The sequence below is a fragment of the Panthera pardus genome, unplaced genomic scaffold, assembly GCF_024362965.1.
Source record: "Panthera pardus isolate Hobbes unplaced genomic scaffold, ASM2436296v1 HiC_scaffold_8, whole genome shotgun sequence".
Classification (NCBI taxonomy): Eukaryota; Metazoa; Chordata; class Mammalia; order Carnivora; family Felidae; genus Panthera; species Panthera pardus.
The window spans coordinates 30,393,991-30,419,066 of NW_026527013.1; the positions used below are offsets into that span (position 1 = coordinate 30,393,991).

Genomic DNA, 25,076 nt, shown 5'->3' on the forward strand with positions numbered 1-25,076 from the left:
CCATTCTGCTTTGCCAGTTCGGTAGCACTTTCACCGTGCTTACTATCCTCAGTCTTCGGGATTGGTTGAATGTACAAATGGATTTATTAAGACTTAGCTTAATTGACATCTTCCAAGTACTCTGGCCAAAAGCGTTACCATTGGTTCTTCTAAATCTTAGACCAATTACCATTGGGATACATAACCTTTTTTGCCTTTTGAAATAATTACAGGGCAGTTGATACATTTAGGCCTTGCTTATTTTGCCCCCAATAAATAAATAAAGGGCGATATACTTCAATTTTGCAAAGGCCCAATGAAGTCTATAAAAAAGTAATCATGCTCTGATAGAACAAACCTTTCCACAGTGCTCCCAGGAGATGAAAACATCAAGCATCACACATAACAGCCTAGAGAGTTCATCTATTGGAAAATACATCTCCAAAAAGACTTTCTTCAACCTTGCTGGAAAGGTTCCTCACAGCCTGGCTGCACAGGCTGCTAATCCTGTGCAGCCAAATTCAAGGAATAGACTCCTGGATACAAGTGTCACATCTAAGCAAAGCCCCCAAACTTGAATGGACCCATGCCCCAAATAGTGACCTAAAACTGAAGATTTATAGTCACTAAAGTATCTGATATCTAAAGTAGATAGCTTACCCAAGATATCTGCACCAGGCCTCTCTCTTCTCACTCTATATTTAGTTGAACCATGTCATTCAGACTTTCAGTTATCCTTTCCCTAGTTTTTCTAACATTATTTCCTTTAGCTTTATTTATTTTATTTTTTTTAATTTTTTTTTCAACGTTTTTTATTTATTTTTGGGACAGAGAGAGACAGAGCATGAACGGGGGAGGGGCAGAGAGAGAGGGAGACACAGAATCGGAAACAGGCTCCAGGCTCCGAGCCATCAGCCCAGAGCCTGACCCGGGGCTCGAACTCAGACCGCGAGATCGTGACCTGGCTGAAGTCGGACGCTTAACCGACTGCGCCACCCAGGCGCCCCAATTTCCTTTAGCTTTAAACATCCTTTTACCCCACTTCAAAAGACTCTTTGATTCTGCTAACCTAATTGATTGTTGGATTTGAGCCAGAGCAAATATACTCACGATGAACCTGAATTGTTGGCCTGACCACCATCTTTAGAAGGATGGCAAAACCTAGTTGCTAAGGATATCGGATTTTCCTTTGATACCTGTGAAACCACACATGTCCTCCCTTTCAGAAAACTGGCACCAAATATTAAGGCTTTCCTTCAAGTACTCCCTAATCATAATGGAATACGCCTCACTCAGGTTTGGACGCTTACCCAAAATCATTATGTTTTGAAAACTTAATGATGGGAATGGCAAAACTCTTAGATAGCTCCCACTAAATATTTGTAACTATACTATTTTATATAATCCAGGTGAACATGAATTCACTCCCATAGGAATCTAGAAGACTGTATCACCTTAATGTATCTTTATAGTGGGGCAATGAAAACTAATAATACTAGAAAATGAGAAACTGATGTGCTCCCACTCATTGGGACTTAACTGGGAATTAACAAAAAACAAATGTGGGGAATGGAGGAAATTTAATTCAACTTATTTTTCTCCTAGAAATCTTCTGCATCTCTACCAAAATCTTACCTATACTAGAACAGCTCTCTCGTTACTTCAGATCTACAAAAATATAAGGTGCTCACGTAGTCATTCCCACAATGCTAGTGAATCAGATTATAGTGTGCTCTGAATAAGTGATTATATTTCTGATCATGAGATCCCCTCTTTTATTCCAGCTAAAAATATCTGGGCAAAGAGACCCAACTGTGCCTTAGAAGACACTGGGTATTTCTTTTGATGCGGAAGAAACATGTACCCTATACTTCCATTTATTTATTTATTTATTTATTTATTTATTTATTTATTTAATGTTATTAATAGGTCTAATTTAATGCTAAACTTTAAACTTTCCCTGGAAGCAAAGTTCTCTGAATGCTTCATTCCCCCCCCCCTCCAAACTGTTGTATAGAAAAACAAGATCTCAAGGAAGAACATAATACTGATCTGAACATTCAGTGTATATAGCTTTAGAACATGAAAACATTTATGGTTTTTAAAATATGTTATCTCTTGCCTGGTAAAATTTTCTTAGACTACATTACCCAACAGCAACCTGTGACTAAAATTTGTCTTTCTCTCAGAGTGGCTTATTTCACTTATTTCACTCTCCAGATCCATCCATGTTTTTGCAAATGGCAAGATTTCATTCTTTTTTAAGTCTGAAATATCCCACTGCCTACACTTCCCTTTAACTGGAAGAGACGTTTGGGGATAATTGGCCTCACTTCTGACCCTGAAATTAGAAAAACTCTTCCTTTTACTGCTTATATACCTAATCTGTGGTCTTCTATCAATTTAAAAAGACATGTCAGAACTTTGAAGGTTATGATTTTGGATAGCTGGTTACATACAACTCTAGAGTAGATAGAAAGGGTTTGGTGCAGGCTTCCATCAGAACCTTTTTAGCTTAGGTTGGAGTAGCAGACCTTGAAAAAGTAATTCACAATCTTTCTATAGTTATCTCTACCACTCTCAATGTTTTTATCTGAGCTTTTGAACATCAACAAACCCAAACAGATAGCCTAGCAGAAATAGCCCTACAAAAACTACAGAGCCCTTACCCTCTTCACTGTTCAGCAGAGAGGAACCCGTGCCCTACTTGGAGAAGAACTTTGTTTTTAGGCCAGTAAGTCAGGGAAAATAAACACAAGAACTAAAAATAATGAAGGACAATATCAAGTTGCTAGCAGTAGTTGACCAGGCTCCTGGAACTTGGGACATTTTTGATCAGCTAAATATAGCAGGTGGGGAAGCTGGTCGAGAAGTGCATTTCAGTCAATAGCTATCACTGGGCTTTTGGTCCCTAGATTAAGTTTTTAATTAAACGTCTACTCTTTGGTATCAGTCAAAAAATGCCTTATTCCCAAATGTATGTACAAAATAAAATTCTTTTCCTTTCAAAGACCTTTGCTAGAATTCAACTGACCGTGGGAACTAAACTGTCCTCCATCAGAGGGATATAGCTGAGATTTTTCATTCTCAATGTTCTTGTTGTTCAAGAGAGGCAAGTGAAATTCTATATCATCGCCCTCCTCCATGGGACAAGACCCCTGAGGATGGTCCTCCTCAGCTTAATGGGAGAAGACACCTGTGCACTACTTTCCTAAGCTCCATGGGACGTAGAATACAAGCTATCTAGGAGCCAATTACACTTAAAAAAAAATCTGAATGACATAATTGACCAGAGGTGTTTCCTGAAAAACATCTTGATCAAAAGGGGGAAGGGGGAAGGAATTTCAGTCTAAAATGGAACCAGAGGACATAAAATGGAAAAATCTCATGCGTGTGTCCTTAGGAAAATAACACTTAAGGACCGAGAGACTGATTTAAATACAGCCTACTCCAAACCTTCAACAGACTCGCCTGCAGCTTCCTATAGTTTGTGTGCCCTGAGTTGCAATTCCTGTGCTATTCCTGAATACACTCATCTTTTTAACAATTTTGAGCTTGCCTCAGTTACCTCTTTGTTTAGGTCAACAGTAGTACTATATTTCTTGTCTAACTCATGGAAAACATGCTGAAATTATGAGCCTAAATCATTCATTTTTAGGGGAAAACATAGTCCTGCCACTTAACCAAAAACAGGGAGATGAGACCTGGCATGGTGACGCGTTCATTCCAATAATGCTGCTGTTTGAACAAGGACAGAAAATAAATACAATAAGCTGTTGTAATAAGAAGAAAAATTAATCCCCGGAATCATTTTGTGACTAGCAGGTTTAGGAACCCTTAACCAGCTCTGTCATTCTGAGGGTTACTCATAACTCAAGCAGGTCATTTGACAACCCATATTCTTGTGGGAGAAAAGGTGGTCCTGGCGATAGGTAGGAATACCAATTGCTTACCCCATTCTAAAAGTGCCATGTAGGGATGTAGCAATTATTTGATACAAAAAGAAAATTTTAATTTAATTTCATATTGAGATTTATTTGGTCATTTCAAAATATTTCTCGACCCAGCAAAGGAAATATCAACCTTTGGGTTGGCAATCAGCATTCTGAATTGAAGTCGACTGAGTAGAAAATAGGAACATAACGTATATATTGTATTATGAAATGATAAACAGATTCCTACTTACTAAAATATCCGGTAAGTTCTGGGTGAGCCATAATGGTTGATAACAAGACCCTATCTACCAGTTAAAATAAACTGCAATCATCCATTTATTAACTCAGTAGGCAATTATTGAGCACCTCTATGTGCCGAGAATTGTTTCATGCCAGGGTTTCATGGAAATACTAGTGAATAAGGCAAAGATGAATCACCACCTTCCTAAGTGTGAGACAGGGAATAAACAGGTAAAAATAGATGAACAAGGAATAGAAAATAGTGGTAAAAGCCAGGATAAAAATGGAACAAAGGATGAGATAGAGAGTGAATGTGAGATGTAGGCAAAAAACCCACTTTTGATGGGATGGTCTTAGAAGAGCTCTTGGAGAACTTGACATTTAAGCTGGGGCAGTCATGGAAAGGTCTCGGCAAAAAGCATTCTAAGCTGAAGGAGAAGCAAATGCAAAGACCCAGAATCAATTTGGTGTGCTGGGGAGACAGAATGAAAGCCAGTGAGCGAGCGTGTGGGAAAAACGGGGTGAGCAAGAGTGGTTCATGCATTGCCTCAAGCCTTAGTGAGGAGCTGGGATGTCACTTTAAAGGTATTGGGGTGCTACTGGAATTCTTAAACAGAAAAGCAATGTTATCCATATCATATCATATCATATCATATCATATCATATCATATCATATCATATCATATACAATATATGTTGTTGTTTTTTTAAGAAGGCTCCAGGGGCGCCTGGGTGGCTCAGTCGGTTAAGCGGCCGACTTCGGCTCAGGTCACGATCTCGCGGTCCATGAGTTCCAGCCCCGCGTCGGGCTCAGAGCCTGGAGCCTGCTCAGAGCTCAGAGCCTGGAGCCTGCTTCAGATTCTGTGTCTCCCTCTCTCTCTGGCCCTCCCCTGTTCATGCTCTGTCTCTCTCTGTCTCCAAAATAAATAAACGTTAAAAAAAAAAAAAAAAGGCTCCACACCTACCACAGAACCCCATGCGAGATTTGCACTCATGACCTTGAGATCAAGACCTGAGCTGAGACCAAGAATCTGACACTTTAGTGACTAAGTCACCCACGTGCCCTAGGTCCAATTTATATTTTAAAAAACTTGCTCTAGCTGGTGTGTGGTGGGCATATTATTGTGAGGTAAGAGGGGAGGCAGGGTCACCAGTTGGGTTGACACTGTGGTCATCCTATAAGAGATGCTGGTTCCTTGAACTAGAAAGTAGCCATGAGGAAGGAAAGAAGTAAGCCTCAAAATGCTGTAGTTCTTTTTTTTTTTTAATTTTTTTTAACATTTATTTATTTTTGAGAGACAGAGCATGAGAGGGGGAGGGGCAGAGAGAGAGGGAGACACACAATCCAAACCAGGCTCCAGGCTCTGAGCAGTCAGCACAGAGCCTGACACGGGGCTCGAACCCACGAACCGTGAAATCATGACCTCAGCCGAGGTCTGATGCTCAACCAACTGAACCACCCAGGCACCCTAAGATCTTGTAGTTCTTATGTTAAGTTTGTATGGCACTATTCTGATACTGTCTGTTGATTTTTTGCCTCTTCTGGTAGACTATCATATATTTTAACTGCTACCATTTATAAAGTGTCCCATGTTGCTCTGGGCTTCATACACATTGAACCCTTAGAACAAATTCATCCCAAGCTCATGGGTGAGGAGGTTCACTAACTCCCCAAGGCCACAAAACTGGTGAAGGTCATAGTAAGATTTACTTCGGTCTGTCTGATTCTGAGCAAGGCACAACTCAGCCAATACACTATAGTGTCTTAATTTAACCTATGCTAGGGGCAGAGTTAGCCCAGGGAAATTAGGGCACAACTGGGTGTCTTCAATGGTTCTTAGAAGGAGAAGGGCAGTAAAACTACCAGGAAGGGAAGCCCTAGTTTCAAGTGCCGATTCCTGGGCCCTGTCCTGAGAATGCAGAATTAGACTCTCTAGTTTTGGGGCTTGGGGATGTGAATTTGAAAAATGCTCCCAAGGGACACTTACTAAAATCTGTGGATGCTGCGAAGTATTTGTTGACTGGATAACCCCTGATCCAGAGAAAATAGAGACCCACTTTGGATGGGTCCAAGCAGAGTCTCAGCTAGCCCCCTCAAATCCACTTGGAATTCATAGTGTGACTAATATATTGTTAATGATGTGATACACTCCGGCCTTCTGGAAGCTTTCTATTTTAAATAATTACTCTTGATGATGAGGTACTAAGTTCAGTTGTCTCCCAAGCTGAGGAATCATAAGCCACTCACCTGGTAAGCATCATATACTTCAACGGCAAAACAATCTTTTTTAAAAAATTATTTTGAGCTTTCAGCTTTTTCAGGAAACACAAAGGAGTCAGTCCTTACTCCTAAAACCAACCTACCTATGAAACAGGCTGTACACAGTACGTAGGGGCCACAAGACTTTTAGGAGCTTGCAAAAATGTTTTCTTTTTTTTTTTTTTTAAACCAGAAGATGAACATGAACATATTCTGGCCTAGATTATATTCAATTTTTACCAATGCAGTTGTAAAATATAACTTCTAATTAATTTTTTTTTTTTTAAATCAAGAAACGTCCCCTGAAGACAACAGTGCCTAGGGCATGCAGAAGTCATAATGTGACCCTACTCACTCACAGCGCTGGGCCCAGGTAACAAACACCTTACCTGGCATGCATTGTATAGGAGCTGATGTTCAAACTTCTTGATCCCAAGAATGTTCTGGAACATCTCGTAGAGTTGCTCCTTGCTCAAAATCAGCTCAGAGGCTGCGCTGGCTGTCATCCGGGCCTGCTGCTTCCTGGGGTCCTCTTCCCCACGGTAGATGGCATCAAACTTGGCCATCCAGGAGCTCAGCACGGTCTCCTTGCTGAGGCCATCTATCTCGGGCAGGCTGCGCACCCTTTTCTCAATGTGCTTCTTGAAGACCTCCCTGGAGTCATTGGCGGAGCAGCCCCCGCTCTGGACCATGCGGGCCACACGGTCGCTCTTCAGGAACACCTAAGCAGGAACAGGGACAAGAAAGATATCAGGGACTCAGTCTCCTGGGGCTGACTGCCATCCTGGGTACCACAGAAGGGACCAGCGTGGGCTGTATCCTGCCCCACTACCTCCTAGTTGGGTGAACTCAGAGAAGTCACTTCTGTGTTTTGTTTTTGTGGCCAAATCTAGAAAACACAAATAACAAGAGTACTTACCAGGTTGTTAAAGGGATTAAATGGGACGGTAATATCACAAGAGGCGGGATACGGTACACAGACTCCACACTCAAACAGCCTGGGTCCTTTCTCTGCCACCTAATGGCTGTGTTCCTCTCGTCAAGTTAACCTCTTTGTACCTCAGTTTTTTTTCATCTATAAAATGGGATAATAGTAGTCTACCTCATAGGTATTTTTTTGGTTTCATTTATTTATTTTGAGAGAGAGAGAGAGAAAGAACACAAGCAGGGGAGGGGCAGAGACAGAGGGAGAGAAATAGAATCCCAAGCAGACTCTGCACTGTTCAAGGTTAAGCCCAATGCGGGGCTTGAACTCATGAACCATGAGATCCTGACCTGAGCCGCAACAGAGAGTCAGGCACTTAACTGAGTCACCCAGGTGTCCCTGCATCATAGGTATTTTTAAGTGAGGGTTAAATGGATTAATATACGATAACCACTTTAAAAAGTGGACCAGAGTAATGCCAGATGGCTTGTTATTATGGTTATTTTTTTTTTTTTTTTTACTTTTTAAATTGAACTACAGTCAACACATGATGTTACATTAGTTTCAGGCACATAACATACTGATTTGACAAGTTTCTACGTTATGCTACGCTTACCACCACGTAGTTACCATCTGTCAGCATAAACCCTGCTACCACACCACTGACTATACTCCCTATGTTCCGCTTTTTCTCTTCGGACCTACTCACCTCCTAACTGGAAGCTTGTATCTCCCACTCCCCTTCGCCCATTTTGCCCATGCGGCCCCCTCCCTCCCCTCTGGCAGCCATCCATTTGCTCTTGGTCTGTATGGGTCCGTTTCTGCCTTTTTGTTTTGGACTTCGCATATCAGTGAAATCAGACAGTATTTGTCATGTTCTTTTTTTTTTTTAACATTTTTGACACAGAGAGAGACAGAGCACGAACAGGGGAGGGTCACAGAGAGGAGACACAGAATCTGAAACAGACTCCAGGTTCTGAGCGTCAGCACAGAGCCCGACGTGGGGCTCGAACTGATGGACCGCGAGATCATGACCTGAGCCGAAGTCGGACGCTTAACCGACTGAGCCACCCAGGCGCCCCAGTATTTGTCATGTTCTTTTGCACTGACTTCACGTAGCAGTAATACCCTCCGTGGTGCAGCCAACGGCAAGGCCTCATTCTTTTTAGGGCGGAGTAATGTTCTCCTGTGTCCGTGCGTGTATCCACACAAGTACCACGTTTGCTATCCATTCATTTATGGACGGACACTAGGTTGCTTCCGTACCTTAGCTGCTGTACCTAACGCTGCGCTGAACACAGGGGTGCATAGATCTTTTCCCATTAGGATTTTGTTTTCTTCCAGTAAATACCCAGGAGTGGAATTGCTGGATCGTGTGGCAATTCTGTTTTTCATTTTTTGAGGAACCCCCACCCTGTTTTCCAGAGCGGCCGCACCAATGTACATTCCCGCCAACAGTGCATGAGCTTTCCTCCTTCTCCACATCCTCACCAACTCTCGCAAGCCAGGGTGTCTCCGAGCGCTCAAGCCGGGGGTCCGAGCGGGGCTAGCAGAGGCAGCCGAGGTGAGGTTCTGGGTGGAGAGCCCGGAGGCACTCCATGCAGGGAATGACCTGGAGTCGGGCCGGAAACAAGGAGGGCGTTTCCCGGGGCATTCTGCACGGGGGAGGGGGGGGGGGGTGGGCCCTAACGGGGGAGGGGAGCTGGGGCTGAAGCGAGGTCGAGGTCGCAGATGACTGTGTGCAGGGGGTGCCCTAGCTCAAACTGCCCAAAGCCAAAGGGGTGTCGACTCGATGTGTTCTGCTGTGCTCTGGACCTGGGTCACCTTGTCGCAGGGGCTAGAGCTACAGTCAGCTCTGACCAGAGGTGTCCTGGTGCGCCCAGGGCTGGGGCTGGCTTGCAGGGAAGGGTGGGGCTGGGGTGGGCTAGGGCCCCCCCCCCCCCCCAGAGCTTGCTGAGGTGGCAGGCAGGGTCTGGTGTCCAGACCCTACTCCTGTCACATGGAGGGAGTATAAACTGTGCTGTCCACCAGCCTCTCTGACCCCGAGAGGATTCCAGCAGCTCCCCTGCCAGCTGGCTGCTGCGTTCTAGGGCTCGTCCCTTTGTATTATTCTACTTGCCCTTTTTTTTTGTTTTTTTCCTCGTTGCTCTTTTAAATTGCGGCTTTTTTCTGCGCCACAGGGATCTGCTCCGGGTCTCTCAGGACTATCCCTTCCTACAGCCATTGGGAGCTTTGGGGGTGTGGGTCCCCTTCATTACCCTGTCCCCGTCTCTTACTGTTCTCTGGGTGCTCTCTTCGGCTTTTGTTGTGCACAAGCTATTCAGTCAGCCTTCAGTTCTTCTTCAGGAGGAAATGCTCCACAGATAGGTGCAGATGTGGGTTGTCTCCATGGAGGAGGGGAGTTCAGGGTCTTCCCACGTCACCATCGTGGATGGGAACCCCACCATGGTTGTGGTTATTACATACAAAGTACCCGGCACGATGTCTGACCCTTACCAGGTAACCATGATTTACAGCCCATTTTATCCTCTCAAGGAGACTCATCCCACCCAAAATTGAACAAGTATCGGGTGAACGTGTATTTAATGTCTCCCTTCTTGAAATCTAAACTCCATTAGGACTGGGCTCATCTTGTTCCCCACAATGTCACCTATCTCTGGTATAGAGCCTGGCCCTTTAAAAGGGAATGAATGAAGAAGGTAGGCATTATATTCTGCCTACCTTGTAGACTGGAAAACCAAGACTCTAGAGAGGGGTAGGTAACTCTGGTAACTCAAACTGGCTGATTATAAAGGTATGTTTTTTTTTGTTGTAGTTGTGGGGTTTTTGTTTGTTTGTGTTGTTTGTTACTTCACCCTGGTTCCTTCCTTCCCTAAGGGTCTCACCTGCCTGGTGGAGAACCTCTCCTGCCTGCGGAAGGATGCTTGGTTGTTTGGCTGGCGCTGGCTGGGTCCTGGAACCAAGCCACCCATTAAGAACAGTTGACTTCTGTTCCAGTACCCACCATGTGGAGATGTGCACAAGCCACGTGGTTCTGGGATGTAAAACAAGACGGTGAAGCTGTTGCTTCATAGTCACAAAGAGGGAACATCGGCCACTTTTGAGCTGTGTCCCGATCACACTTCAGCAGGTGCACAAATACCCTTCAAGAGGCGGAACACACGTTCGCTCCCCCTGTCGGATTTCAGGAAATGCACCTGTTAGCCAGGAGACGGCACTGCTTGGGGGACATCCCTTTGCCTCTTGCTTCATGACAAAGCCTTCCTTGGGGAGGAGAGATGTTAGAACGGTGGTCTCCACCTACTGCCAACATAATGAACTAATTCAGAAAGAAGGAGGGCTGAGGGTTTGCTTCACAGCCAAGGGCCATGGCTGGCTCCTCCATGCCTGGGAACTGGTGCTCAGTGGAGATCTTAGAGCTCATTTAAAAATCAACCATAGTGGGACGCCTGGGTGGCTCAGTCGGTTAAGCGTCTGACTTCAGCTCAGGTCATGATCTCGTGGTCCGTGGGTTCGAGCCCTGCGTCGGGCTCTGTGCTGACAGCTCAGAGCCTGGAGCCTGCTTCAGATTCTGTGTCTCCCCCCTCTCGGCCCCTCCCCTGCTCATGCTGTCTCTCTCTGTCTCAGAAATAAATAAAAAAACATTAAAAAAAAAATCAACTGTAGAGAACAAGCTTCAACTAAATCCTCAAGCCTTATGAGCCTTAATGAACTAAAGAATTTACCTGAGAATCTACAATGTTTAATGTCATCTAACACCTTGTGTCTCAGTTACAGGTCTGCGTCTCAAAGTACGTCAAAGGTTTGAGGCAAACAGAGGAAGTTTCTGGGGTATAGGATTGAGGCAGGAGCTGTAAACCATGGTCCGGGCCAGTTGTACTACTAACTTGCTGTGTGGCCTTGGGGAAGTCACCTCCCCTCTCTGGTTCTCCAGTGTCTTATCTGTACATGGAGAGCATTGCATTTTAAAATTTTGAGGTTGCCCTTCCAGCTGTCACGTTTATACTCTTCTTCATGATCACGTTCATCATTTCTTTGGGCACTCACTGGGGAGGAGACACTGTGCCAGGTGCCAGCAAGACAGTGGTGAGCAAAACAGATGTGGATCCAGCCCTCATGCCTCTGCGACATCACCCTAATAATGCCATAGAAATATTATAACCTGGGACAAGTGTTTTCAAGGGGGATGCACACGGGTGGTCTATTGCCAGGAATATTCCAGCAGGGAGTCAGGAAATCCTTCCTGGAGCAAAACTCCTTTGGGATGATATGGGAATGATGGGTAGGTAAAAAGAGCGTGAAAGAGTATTTCAGAGAGGAGGAACAAAATGTGTAAAGACCCTGAGTGTCTGAGGAAGTAGGGAGAGCCACTGTGGCTGGGTCTGCCTTGGAGCAAGTTCCGGGTGGGTGGCAGTGAGGAGACGGGAGAGACCAGTGGCGGGAAGGAGCCAGATGGTGGGAGGCAAGGGAGGCCACATGAAGGATACAGTCTTTATCTGAAGGGCAGTGAGCAGCCATTGCAGGTTTTAAGCAGGGACATGGACTGATCAAATCCACATTCTCTGGCTTTAATGTGGAAAACCAATCTGAAGGGGGCAAGAGAACAGGCAGTAGGCCAGGTGGGGTGTACCTGCAGGAGCACCCGTGGGTGATGACAGTGGTGGGGATGCGAAGAGTTGAATTATTCATTGTCAGCTCTAACGAAAATCAGAGGTAACTTAAAACATTCAACCAGCAGCCATACCCTCCTCCCATCTGTCCAGACCAGTGTCCCGCAAACCTGGGGCAGGCCCCCGTTTATAAGCTCTTAGCACCATATTCCTTTCCTCCAAAACCCTTCCAGAACTGCCATTTGTCTGTGACTGTTTGGTTAATATATGGGCTCCAGCTAGACTAGAAGTCCCAGGAAGGCAGGAGTTGTAGCTGTTTTTTTTCCCATTCCTTCTTCTGAGTGCTTAAGGCAGCACCTGGCACATAGTCGACGCTGTGTTTAATGAGTGAATAAGTAACAGCAACAAAGGAGATGCCTCAAAGCAGAGAGCCTATTGAGATTATATGTGGACGGGAGCAGGGAAGTACAGGGAAATAAGGAAGCACAATATACTGGTCTCTTAAAACAAGGGCCTGAGGCTAGATTTTCCCTGGGACATGATAACGGGAGGTAAGAAATGATGATACTGGGGCTCCTGGGGGGCTCAGTCAGTTAAGCCTCTGACTTCAGCTCAGGTCGTGATCTCACGGTCTATGAGTTGGAGCCCTGCGTCGGGCTCTGTGCTGGCAGCTCAGAGCCTGAAGCCTGCTTCTCATACTATGTCTCCCCTCTCTCTCTGCCCCTCCCCTGCTTGTGCTCTGTCTCTCTCTCTCTCCCTCTCAAAAATAAATGAATGTTAAAAAATTTTTTAAAAATTAAAGAAATGATGTTGGCACATTGTTCCTAGCTGGCACCTGTCACTGGCTGGGTGACCCCTGGATCCTGCTTCACGGAGCCCCTTCCTTTGTATAAAGTAGCCACTCAGTAAATATTTATTGAACTCCTAGCAGATGGCCTTAGACAAGTCGCTTAACTTCCAGAAACCTCACTCTCCTTTGCTGTCACATGGGGTTGATTCAGCCACTCTTCTTTGACAAAATGAAAGGACTTTGAAAAGCAGAGGGCTCCATCTGTCCGGAGCTAAGATACGACAGCCAGGCCCCAGATCGAGGGGAGATGAGTGGCATGTCAAAAGCGTGCAAAAGGAGACCGGAGACTAAGGAGACCACAAAGATGGAGTGCCAAACAGGAGGCAGCCATGGGGAGAAAAAGTGACGGCAAAAAACTAATTTTCCAGGCATATCATCTGTCCGGGCTTCACAGCCTGTCAGAAGCGAAGGGTCAGAAGGGTCTGGGCCAGCCTTGCCCTGTAGCGAATACAGCCCCTGAGTACCGATGTACTTGACTGTCTCTAAAAACCGCCCTGGAAACCCATTTGTACTGGGAGCTCTAGCCGGCGTCTTTGTTCCCGGTTTTGTTTTTTGGCGACTATCGCAAGAGACCTCAGCCGCCGGCTCGGTTCCGTGTGGCACATCCATAAATCCTTCCTGCTCCTCTGGCAACTTCCCAGACAGGTCATAATGGCAGATGGAAGATAAACAAATAAATACCGAATGGTGAAGGGCAGTCAATTCAGTGACTCGGCCTCATCCATCAGTCCTTCCCTCCACCGCCAGAGCCAAGCAGCTTCAAGGTTGTTTTAGGAACACACACACACATCAGGTCTTAATGACTGTACAGGGTACGGGGGAAAGCTGGCCCAGCTCCCACTTCCTGATCCTTTCCAGCTCTACAAAAGCCTGTCATCCCAACGTAAATAAGAGAAATACCTACATGTTAGAGTAAATAAGGTTTAAAAACATCCACCACCCACAACGGCCCGGTTGCTACTAACAAATGCCACACAGGTACTGGGCGGGGTGGACCAGAGTGTCAGACGGCCCTGGGTTCAAGTTCCGACTCTACCAGTTGCCGTTTTTGCAAGTTACTTAATCTTTCTGGGATTCGGCTGCCCCATCTTTCACACAGGAATCATAACGACCCTCCCGTGTAGGATTTGGATGAGGATTCACCCCAACAATGCATATCAGTTGGTCAGCATGGTGTCTGTAATGGTGCCTCTTACCTTCACGAAGTAACGTCCTAAGAGTTAGCTGTTATTTTTAAACAGAATATCATGTAGCAATGGAAAAAGACAATATTTTTTAATGAGCATCAAAAGGTGTCCTGAAATACTGTTAAAGCAGATAATTCCAAAGGTAAGGTGAAGTTGGGGGATAGGAGTATGACCCTGGACTGAGAACAGGATAGGAAATAAAACTGATGAGAATATGTCCTAAGTGTGAGTTTTGCAGAGATAGGAAAGAAATTAAAACCCACTGTGCTAAATGACACAATTGGGTTAGCAATATTTTGTAGGAGTTCCCCTGATAGTCTTAATTTGGAAATCAAATAGCTATCTTCATGTGTATAGACACATTAAAAATACCTGAAAAGATACATACCAAAATTTAATAGTAGTTGTCTAGCATGATGGGATTATGGGTGGTTTTCCAACCATGGGCTTTAGGGTTGTTTTCTACATGGTCTATTTTTGTAATCTATATATCACATAGTTATCATTTTTATATTACATTTTACTTTATGATCACTTAAAACACCTCTTCCTACATGGAACAACTTACATACTTTACCTTCATCGAGACAAGGAGCATGTTAGTTTCTAAAATAAAATGACCTTTGGATTGGAAAGGTATCTTTCATCAAAAAGTAAAAGATCCTGGGGCAAACTTCAGAAGCAGATCTGGGACCCAGACCCGTGGTAGGGAGCAGTAGCTTAGCAACAAAAGCAGCTCCGTTTCCTAGTTCTAGACCCTGGCCCCCCACATCGACTTTGTACTCCCCACCCTACCTCATGCCCAGGGCCTGAAACTAGGGAGGGGATTGATTCTATCAACTTTCAATTCTCTCCTACTGTTTCTATGCAGCAGACGTGTGTGGACCGCCAGTCTCCTCCTCTAACCTTAATATAGTTATGATGTTACTTTCCAGGTGCCATATTTAGGGTGAGGGTGTATGTGTGTGTGTGTGTGTGTGTGTGTGTGTGTGTGTGTGTATGTGTGTGTGTGTGTGTGTGTGTGTGTGTGTGTGTGTGTGTAATTTAGTCCTGACAACAACTGTGCACGGAGGTCCTAGTACAGAGAAAGTACCTGAGGCTCAGACTTGGCCAAGGTCCCCCAGCCAGTGTGCAGAGGAACTAGAATTCAGTGCCACATCTTTCAGACACAAAACATCCTCCGAATCACTCTGACCTCTGCCCCCTCCTTCCTTGCTCTGTGTTCCCCTCGGAACAAATGTCTTTACACTGGGTAGTTACTCTTCTCCCAGGGATACATCTGTTGGAAGGCCACTGAGGGGTTACAGTGGTTTTTACGTACTGGAAAATACAGAGCTTCATTTCAGAAAAATAGCCAGATTTGACCTGACTTCCACTTTTCTTAGATAAAAAAAAAAAAAAAGTCCACTATAGAGACTGAATACAGTATGTCACCCAGTGTTGAAGACACCTGTAGTTTGTGCCTGCCACATGTCCTCCCCTGCTGATAATAGTCCCTCAGTCTGAGAATGTCTGTGCCACTGCACACGGCCTCAGAGGGACTGTTAGGCATGGGAGCGTGTCCTTCCTCAGCCATGTGGCAGGTTGGAACCTGAGGTTGGCCAGTGAGACTTCCCCTTGTGGGTTTCAGATCCAGAGCGGGATGGCACAATAATGGAGTCGGGTTGGCGGAGATTTAGACCAATGATGGGGTGCCACTATAAGGCCACCCACTTCCTGAAATTGAGCGGCCAGGGTTCCCTCTTTTCTGGAGCTTGGCTATTTCCTTTAATCACTCTTGTTGCTGTTATTATTGTTGTGCTGTTATACTATCATCATCATCATCATCATCATCATCATCATCATCATCATCATTATCATCATCATTGCTTAATTTAACCAGCTGGTCAGTTCTTGCTGCTAGCAACTGCAAAATTCTTTTCTTTTTAAATGTTCATTTATTTATTTTGAGAGCGAGAGCGTGCAAACAGGGGAGGGGCAGAGAGAAAGGGAGAGAGAGCATCCCAAGCAGCCTCTGTGCTGTCAGTGCAGAGCGTTGACATGGAGCTTGAACTCACAAACCGTGGGATCATGACCCAAGATGAAGTCGAATCAGACACTTAACCGATTGAGCCACCCAGGCAACCCCAAAATTCTGTCTTCTACAACAAAGTTAGTTTGACAAAACCACCCAGGACTGTGTTAGAGATTGGCTAAGAACAAAACAAAACAGAGCAAAACAAAACAAACTCAATCAGAGCAGCTTCACTGGCTGAAGCCCAGATATCAGCTGTAAAGTTCTAAAATGGGTATGTGTGGCACCCGGGTGGCTCAGTCGGTTAAGGGTCTGACTTCAGCTCGGGTCATGATCTCACAGCTTGTGGGTTCGAGCCCCGCGTTGGGCTCTGTGCTGACAGCTCAGTGCCTGGAGCCTGCTTCACATTCTGTCTCCCTCTCCTTCTGCCCCTCCCCCGCTCATACTCTATCTCTCTCAAAACTAAATACACATTAAAAATTTTTTTTAAATAGGGGTGTGTGCATCTCTGCCTCCCACCAACCCCCATGTGTCCTTCCAGGGAGGCCCTGAGTGACAGAGGTTTTGTAAAAGTTTTCCATCTACTTCTTTGCTCTGATGCCAGGACTGGCATGTGAAGAGCCAAAATGAAGCAGGGAAATGGGGGATAAGGGCGAGAATGCAAGGTGAGAGGGCTTACGGCATAGACATCTGTCTTAAAAGCACTGAGAGTTAGAGTTGTCCTAAACCCACTGTGTGAGTTACGGAGAAATGGGTGAGCTCTCTGATGTCTCAGGACCACAGCTGTAAGAAGGGGACGGAGTTGCCCAGCCGGATCTCCCAGATCTCGGAGCAAGCACCCACTTCAACGCCCAGCTCTCAAAGCCGGAATGGAGGAGATTATAGGATTAATCTGCTGCCTGCCTGATCGGCTTTGACGATCAAGGCCGCCAGGAAAGGATAAAATAAACCTGCATGCTCTCAGGAGCCAGAGGGAATCCTGGCTCCCTTTATCCCAGCCCAGATCAGGTCACAGGCCCGAGTGGCTTGATGCTAATGCTGGCCAGCGGGGTTCAGACTGGGCTGGATGGGCACAGATAGAAAAGGGACAGAGCCTACTCACTCCTTTCATCTAAAAAATTTTTCTTTACTACTCTAGTGTGCTGAAAAACTATTACTGCCTTAGCAAAACAAGGCCAATGACTGAAATGACTTATTCTAGTAGAATCTTTTCAGAACTGTTTGAGGAAAAGTTGTTTTCATATGTCATTACCATTGGCAAACTGGGATGTGAAGGTGTGGTATGGTGGGGTGGAATATGTGTGAGTGTGTGTGCGTGCGTGTGTGTGTGTGTGTGTGTGTGTGTGAGAGAGAGAGAGACAGAGAGAGAGAGAGATTGGGTTTTAGGAGGATATCTATTGGTTTTGCCAGCAAAGCATACATTCCAACATTCTTCTTCTGGTAGAAAGCACCCTAATTTCTCAATGAGAAACCACTGCACTCTCACTCTAGATGGTTCCAGTGTAGTTGAGACTGCTCATAGGCTCCAGAGGCGGTATCTGTCAAAGCACTGATCCCCTGGTCTAGTCCAGCCTCCATCTGTCGTGACTGGCTCCAGAAAGGCCACACGACCCATGACAGCCCAACCAAGTCACCTGGGGCCTTTTGCTGGGGCTCTCAGCAAAGAGGTATTCTCTTTGCTGATGTGGTTGCTAAGCTGGTAGGGCAAGACTGGAATCTTCCAGAGTTCTTCACATGCAGAGAACCACCCTAAGAATAAAACCAACACAGGGAGGAACAAAGCTGAGGTATGGGGAGAAAGATACCCATCTTGCTGGCATCTTTGGAGTCTCTGGATCCAGCCACAGCTGAAACCAGGTCTATTCCTAGACTATTAAGTTGCTTGAGCAAATAAATCTCATTTTTGGCTTAAGCCAGTTTGACCTAGGTGTCTGTCATTTGTAATCCAAAGAGTCTTGACCCAGACAGATACTGACAGGAAAGCAATTGGATCCTGGAGTAAGGTGGAGAAAGAAATCTTAGCTTCTCCCCTGCCCAAGAGTGAAGGGGGAGGGAGAAATGGAAGAGTAATGAACTTGGAGCTCTCCCAAGTTAAGTGTTGATCTTGAACCTTTGATTATGGACTTTTGCTTCAGTGGATTAGACTTCCCGGGAACAAGCATCCCAAGACTCTCGAAACTTTACTAATGAATACAGTAAATAATTAATACCCTACATTATTTCCTGTCACTCAAATCTTAATATTAACTATTCAGTGATTTCTCAATGCCTGTATTCTCACCAGACTAAAAAGAAGCTCTTTCAAATAAACTAGCTACTATAGAAAAAAAAATACCGGGGTCACTATAGATATAATGGCCATTTCCAGAGACTCATTAACACATTGATAACTATTATTTTCAGTTAATTAATACAAAGAAATGGCATTTCCTTTTAATTTATGTCATTAGTCAAATGAGCTTTCTAATTAAGATTTGCAATCTACAAATTTACAAACTGGTGAATAACTCTAAACATGGAGAATTATTGCTAAGGTCTGCCTGGCCTGAACTGGCTTTCAGAACTTGAAAAAAAGGGGGGGAAATTAATTTCATTCCCTGGTGGTTTCTCCACAAAATCTTCTGTTAAATAGATTCAAGATATTCATTGCCATACCATCATCATGGTTCTGAATGTCATTTCCACATTGCATTGAATTCAACTGAAATATTGCATCACATAAGATTAGAATTAAGTCTGACACTTATCAGCAATAATATTATTTGTAAAATGAAAAAAAAGCTTAAATTTGACAACTATAAAAATGAACCAGACTTCTAAAACAAACCCAAACAGAAATTTCATTGAGAAAATGTGTAAAATGAGTCTGTGGCTGGACCCAGCAAACATCACAGAGACAAAGACTGTTTACTGTTAAACAGTAATTAGCAAACCAGTCAATAGTATTTGCACAAAATCTAATTGCAGTCTTGCTCTACTCTCTTCATGAAAAAAGCCAAGTACTTTAGCACGTGGGAAGGAGAGTTTTACTGAATCAATCAACTAACATTGGAGTGCCCGATGGGCAGAAGCATGTGTGTGGAACACAGCAGAGCAGAAGCACCAGTGTTTTTATTTTGAAAATGTTTGGTACCTAATAATTAAAAACAGAGAAGAAAGAAGAAAATCCGTGAAGTGATCCCATGGAAAAAAATCAGAGTCTGGTGGATTCCTTTATACTTAGTTTATTGTTATTACCTTGAATTGCATATGGCAAGATGCCATGCGTTTTTCAATGCTTGGCAGTTGGTTTCTAATGCTTTTAACCTAGCCTTGACAATGGGTATAACATTTGGGGCATACGATCCCAAATACAGAGAATATCTGGTTCACATGAAAACAAATGTCTTTTAATGACCATATAGTAACTTTTGAAAAATATGCACATCAGGCAAACATTGCCCATAGGAAGGGATGGTATATCGACTCCACTAACAATGTATACACAATAGCCAATGTGCACATTATGGAAGGATAATTATAAGTTTTAAATATACTAGTAGAATTCCAAAATCTGACTTGACTGGTACATAAACCTCTGAGGACGACAGGTGAAAATTCCCTTGTGATGTATATTCAGGATATGTTCTCTCACTTATAGGTTTTCTCTTAAGAAGAGTACTGCACTTTGGATGGGTTCTAACTCATTGAAAAGAACTCACAGCACCATTTTAATAGAAAGAACAAGGAAGCGAGTGAGGGCACCATCTTAGAAGATGTTAACATCCTTTAGGAGGGGTGGCGTTGGTAGGAAAAAAGCTCCCAACTCAGTTCAAGTCTTAGCTTGTGGCATTGTAACAGCTGTGCGACTTGGAGTAACTGACCTAACCTCTCACAGCCTCAGATGCCTTACTGGTAAGATGGGAATAATATCGGGACCTAACTCACGAGACTGTTGTACAGACTAAACAAGAAATCATACATAAAGCAGGCAATGTGCAGAGTGTTTTGCATACAGTATCTTGTTTAGTGGGTACACAAGTGGGTTTGCTTTAGTTTTCCCCAAACAAAATGCTGTTATTTCCAAAAACCGTAACCAAACATCAACCCGTTTGCCTCGGGGGTGGGGGGATGGTTCTGTAGGAGGTCAAGGCTGCTGTTCCCACTGAACAATAGTCTAACAATTCTGGGCTTTAGGCTTGGGCAGTCTTAACCTTCTTCTGCATGGTGAGTCTTACCTCATAGTAACTCTGGACGGCGTTCATGAAGGCTTCATCAGCCACAATCTGGGTTTCCCCATTGAGGAAAGCCTGAAACCGGTCCTTGACTGTTTGCAACTGCTGTTTGCTGATCTGTAAGGAACAGAGAAAGAGAGAACAGTGAGGACTTGTTCTAGACAAGGATTGTGATTGCTTTCCGTGGAAGATGCCAGTCCCGTCGGTGTGCTAGACCTGGCTTCTATGGGCGCGCACTAGCTGACTGTTACAGTTGCAGGAATTTTGTGAGGTGGTTGTTTACTAAAAAATACATAAATACATAAATTGTTAAAAAATTATATTGAAAACAAAGGCAACACATATTCAAAAGTCATTGCTTCCTGATCATTTTACCATTACCTGTGCTTTTGAGGTTATTAACATCTATTGTATTTGTAGGGTGGAAATGATAGATAATGGGTGCTACCATATACCTCTTCCCAACTCCACATTCTGTGACACCTTGTTGGAAGCCAGATAGCAACCAGGATGGGAATATTTACACCATGGAAATTGGCAAATGCTATATAAGTCATGTGTTCTTGGCTTGTTTTTTTTGTTTTGTTTTGTTTTGCTTTTCGTGAGAGAGGGTTGTTGTTGAACAAACCACCACACAGGCACCTCAGGTGGTCTTATATACCCTGCTTTCCAAATCTATAGTCATCAAAACAGTACAGTATTAGCATAAAAACAGACATAGAGACCACAGGACAAAATTGAGAACCCAGAAATAAACTCATGAATATACAGGCAATGATAACTGACAAGGACACCAAGATACTCAGTGGGGAAAGGACAATCCCCTCAATAAATGATGCTGGAAAAACTGGATATTCACACCCAAGAGAAAGAAATTGGACCCCCTATCTTACACCACTCACAAAAATTAACTTTAAGTGAATTAAAGACTTAAATGTAAGACTCAAACTGTAAAACCATTAGAAGAAAACACAGGGCAAAACCTCCTTGACATGGGTCTTAGCAATGAATTTTGGATATGACATCAAAAGCTCAAGCAACAACAGCAAAAATCAACAAGTGGGACTACATGAAGCTAAAAATCTTCTTCACAGCAAAAAAAAAAAAAAAACAATCAGCAAAATAAGGAGGCAATTTATAGAATGGAGAAAATATTTGCAAACCATCTACCTCATAAGGGGTTAATATCCAAAATCTATAAGGAACTCATATAAAAGCAAAAAACCACAAAAAATCCAATGAAAAAATGGGTAGAAGATTTGATTAAACATCTTTCCAAAGAAGACATACAAATGACCAACAGGTACATGAAAGGATATTCAACATCAGTTATCAGAGAAATGCCAATCAAACCCACTATATCTCATCACCTCACACCTGTTTGAATGGTTATCATAAAAACAACAACAACAACAACAACGACAACAACAAGAAATAACAACTGTTGGTAGTGCTGTAGAGAAAATGGAACCCCTGTTCCATACTGTTGATGGGAATGTAAACTGGTACAGCTACTATGGAAAATAACATGGAGTTTCCCCAAAAAATTAAAAACAGAAGTGCTATACGATCCAGCAATCCCATTTCTGGGTATACATCCCAAGGAAAGGGAATCACTATTTGAAAGAAATAGTGGCACCCCTACATTCATTGCAGCATATTCACAATAGCCGAGACATGGAAACAACCAAAGTGATCACTGATGTTTGAACACACACACACACACACACACACACACACACACACACACTTGATTATTATTCATAAAAGAGAAAGAAATCCTGCCATTTGTGACAACATGGATGGACCCAGAAGGGATTATGCTAAATGGAATAAGGCAGACAGAGAAAGACAAATACTGTTATGTTCTCGCTTACATATGGAATCTGAAAAATGTTGAGCTCAGAGAAATAGAGAGTGGTTGCCAGCATCTCAGGGGTGGGAGAAATGGGGAGATGTTGACCAAAGCATACAAACTTCCAACTATAAGATCTAAGTTTTGGGGGATTTAATGCACAGCATGGTGACTATAATTAACAGTACTGTCTTACATACTTGAGTGTTGTTAAGAGAGTAGGTTCCACAGCCCTTTGTTCTAACTACTTGTTAGTAATGATTAAATCTGTTAGATGATATGTCTCTTTTTGTTATTTGTTCATTGATGTCTCCCCAGGGCCAACTTAGTGCTTTACACAAGACAGGCACTCCATAAGCGCTTTGCTGAATAAATGAAGGCAGTGCATGAAAGAAATCTTGGAATATCCTTTAATCAGTTCTAATTTGTATGAAAAGAAAGTCAGCTAAAAACTTTGCCGTTTTTACTATTATTTATAAAAAGTTATACTCTATAAATTGATAATGGGATACTGTGTCTAACTGTTGTAGAAGAAAGCTTAAAAGAGATCATTCTGGTCCTAGCTCCATCAACCATGGTGTCATCTTGGAAAAGTCACTTATGTCCTCTGAATTGGCCAGAGAGTTAAAAGCCCTTCTGGAATAAGGCTAGTTTAACAAGTAAATGTTATACCATCATTATTTATCTCACTTGGAAAATGGTGATAATTCTAATTATGGCCTTGGCATAGTAATAGCTATTTGATAACATAATATGAGTTCTTTTTTAAAATTTTGAGTTTCTGTATTCATTAACGCACTGATTCATTTAAAACATTTTGTTTATTTATCTTAAGTAATCTCTATACCCAACGTGGGGCTTGAACTCACAACCCAAATATCGATAGTCACCTGCTCCACTGAGCCAGCCAGGCACCCCATTTCTATATACATTTCAAGTACTTTCATCATTAGAATCAATGCAAATCTTGCTAGTAGAAAATAATGTTTAGAGCTATAGGACACTGAAGCCTGGCTTGAGTTTTGATTCAATCAGGAAACAAGGAGTAGAGTTTTGAGAAGGGACAGAGGTGGGATCTGGGGTGCTTTAACTGATTTTGTAACTTTGGAAAAAGTGAGACTAGTGAAGTTAGGGGCAAATGTAAAAGAGGTAGGTTTTTAACAGATTGATATTTGTCATGTCCTAGAGTACCACTGTCTCAGGTTAGCCACGTGTATAATTTTACATTTTCTGCACGTCTCACTTTAAAAAGTATCAAAAACTAAGTGAAATAAATATTAATACACTTTGTGGAAGCCAATATGTCAAAAATATTATTTTACATATAGTCATCATAGAAATGGTTAATGAGATATTTTACGTTCTCTCTTTATACTATATCTTTGAACTCTGGTGGTATTTTACACCCATAGTATATCGCAATTCAGAATCACCACACCGCAAGTGTGCAATAGCCACGTGTGGCTGGCGGTCACCGCTTTGGACAGCCGGTCCTAGAGCATGGTATGAACACACTGCTAAGCCGTATAGACTTTCCTGGTCTGACCCAGGATGTGAGGATCCAAGGATACTGGTATCACTGGAGTTGTACAGAAAAAATCAGAGTTATTCGTATGCATTTGAAAACATTTCAACTGAATTATTGGGCACCAGTTGATTTTCTCGTAAAAATGACACCAGAACATAAATTTCTATCAAGTAGTTCAGCCTTCACTGGCCTAAGTCACAAATCCTTACAGTATAGTATAGTACCAACCAAGGCATCTCACAGAATTTACATGCAGAATTCCTTCTAACACTGGGTTAATACCAAATCTGCACGATTTGGGGGGTGGGATGGAGTGGAGTAATGGAACAGGAGAGGGAGTGGCCACCAATACCCCTTGCTTTTGCCTTAAATCTCAAGGGATGGAAATAAAAGTAGGCACACACCATCTGAATGATGAAGATTGATTGTTGACCCAAGCCAAATCCATTATCACTCTAACCTTTGTTAAATAAGCAGAGTACTCAGTTCTTCAAGAAATATTTACGCAGCATCTATTACCTGCCTGGTTCTACCCCATGTCCTGAGGTATCAGTGGTCAATAAAAACAATTCAACCTCTGACCTCAGGGGCCAGGGCGAGACAATAGGGAATTCAAGGAAATAAGGGATTGTTTTCAGGGACCTTGTAGTCAAGATGGAGAGGAAAAAAACATACAAAACGACAACAATGACAACCGCACAAAAGTATGTTTTAGGATTTCAGAGGGAACAGATTACAGAATGTAAAATGCTTAAAAGGAGAAGGACTTCAGGAACATTAACATGAGTCAAATTCGGAGAACATCCGTCATGAAGCCCCATAAAACACCCCCCACTTCCTCGAACACCTCAAGCTCTCAGTGAGAGAGTCAGGGGCACAGATTCTAGAGGCAGAGCTATGCTTATGGCTGGGTTTTGATGCCTGCCAGTCCAAGTTCACTATTTTCCCTCATCACTAATTAAACAAGCAAATCACGTATTTAGTTACCTCACTCACCGTGTCTCACTGGGCAAAGGACTAAGCTCTCTACACCTCAGTGTTTTCATCTGTAAAACAGGGCCATTACTGACCTCATAGGATTGTTGTGAAGTCTAACTGGAGGTAAGTGACATATTCACTGCATAACCTGGTACAGCATGAATGCTCAATAAACAGTAGCTGCTGTGATGATTAATCCTCAGCTTAGAGGCTTTACGCATACTGCTTCCTTGAAAAAGCATGCCTATGGGAAAATTCCAGACGTGTCTTCAAAATGCAACCCCATGCTCCTTCCCAGACTTTTCTGGATGGAGGTGGCTACTTTCTCAGTACTTTGTTCACAGTCCTGAGGGTACATGTGTCATACTGCAAAGTAGAAGTTTATTTAGATGCCAGAGCTCAGAGTCAGGGTCAGGAGTCAGGATTTGAGAACACAGATGGGGTCAAAGGGATATGGACTCAAATCCTGGTGATAATACTCATTTCCAAGGGTAACCTTGG

General features: G+C 43.4%; 1 protein-coding gene across 19 annotated transcripts in view; it reads right to left on the bottom strand.

The window, feature by feature from the left end:
• Window positions 1-25,076, bottom strand: part of CADPS (calcium dependent secretion activator) — a 476,583-nt gene that overhangs the window by 347,986 nt on the left and 103,521 nt on the right. For all 19 annotated transcript variants that reach the window (XM_053898015.1, XM_053898017.1, XM_053898018.1 and 16 more), the window contains exons 2-3: window positions 20,218-20,331; window positions 6,804-7,136 (exon numbers count right to left, since the gene is read on the bottom strand). In XM_053898015.1, coding sequence (XP_053753990.1) covers window positions 6,804-7,136; window positions 20,218-20,331 — 447 coding nt within the window. The remainder of the gene's footprint in view (window positions 1-6,803; window positions 7,137-20,217; window positions 20,332-25,076) is intronic.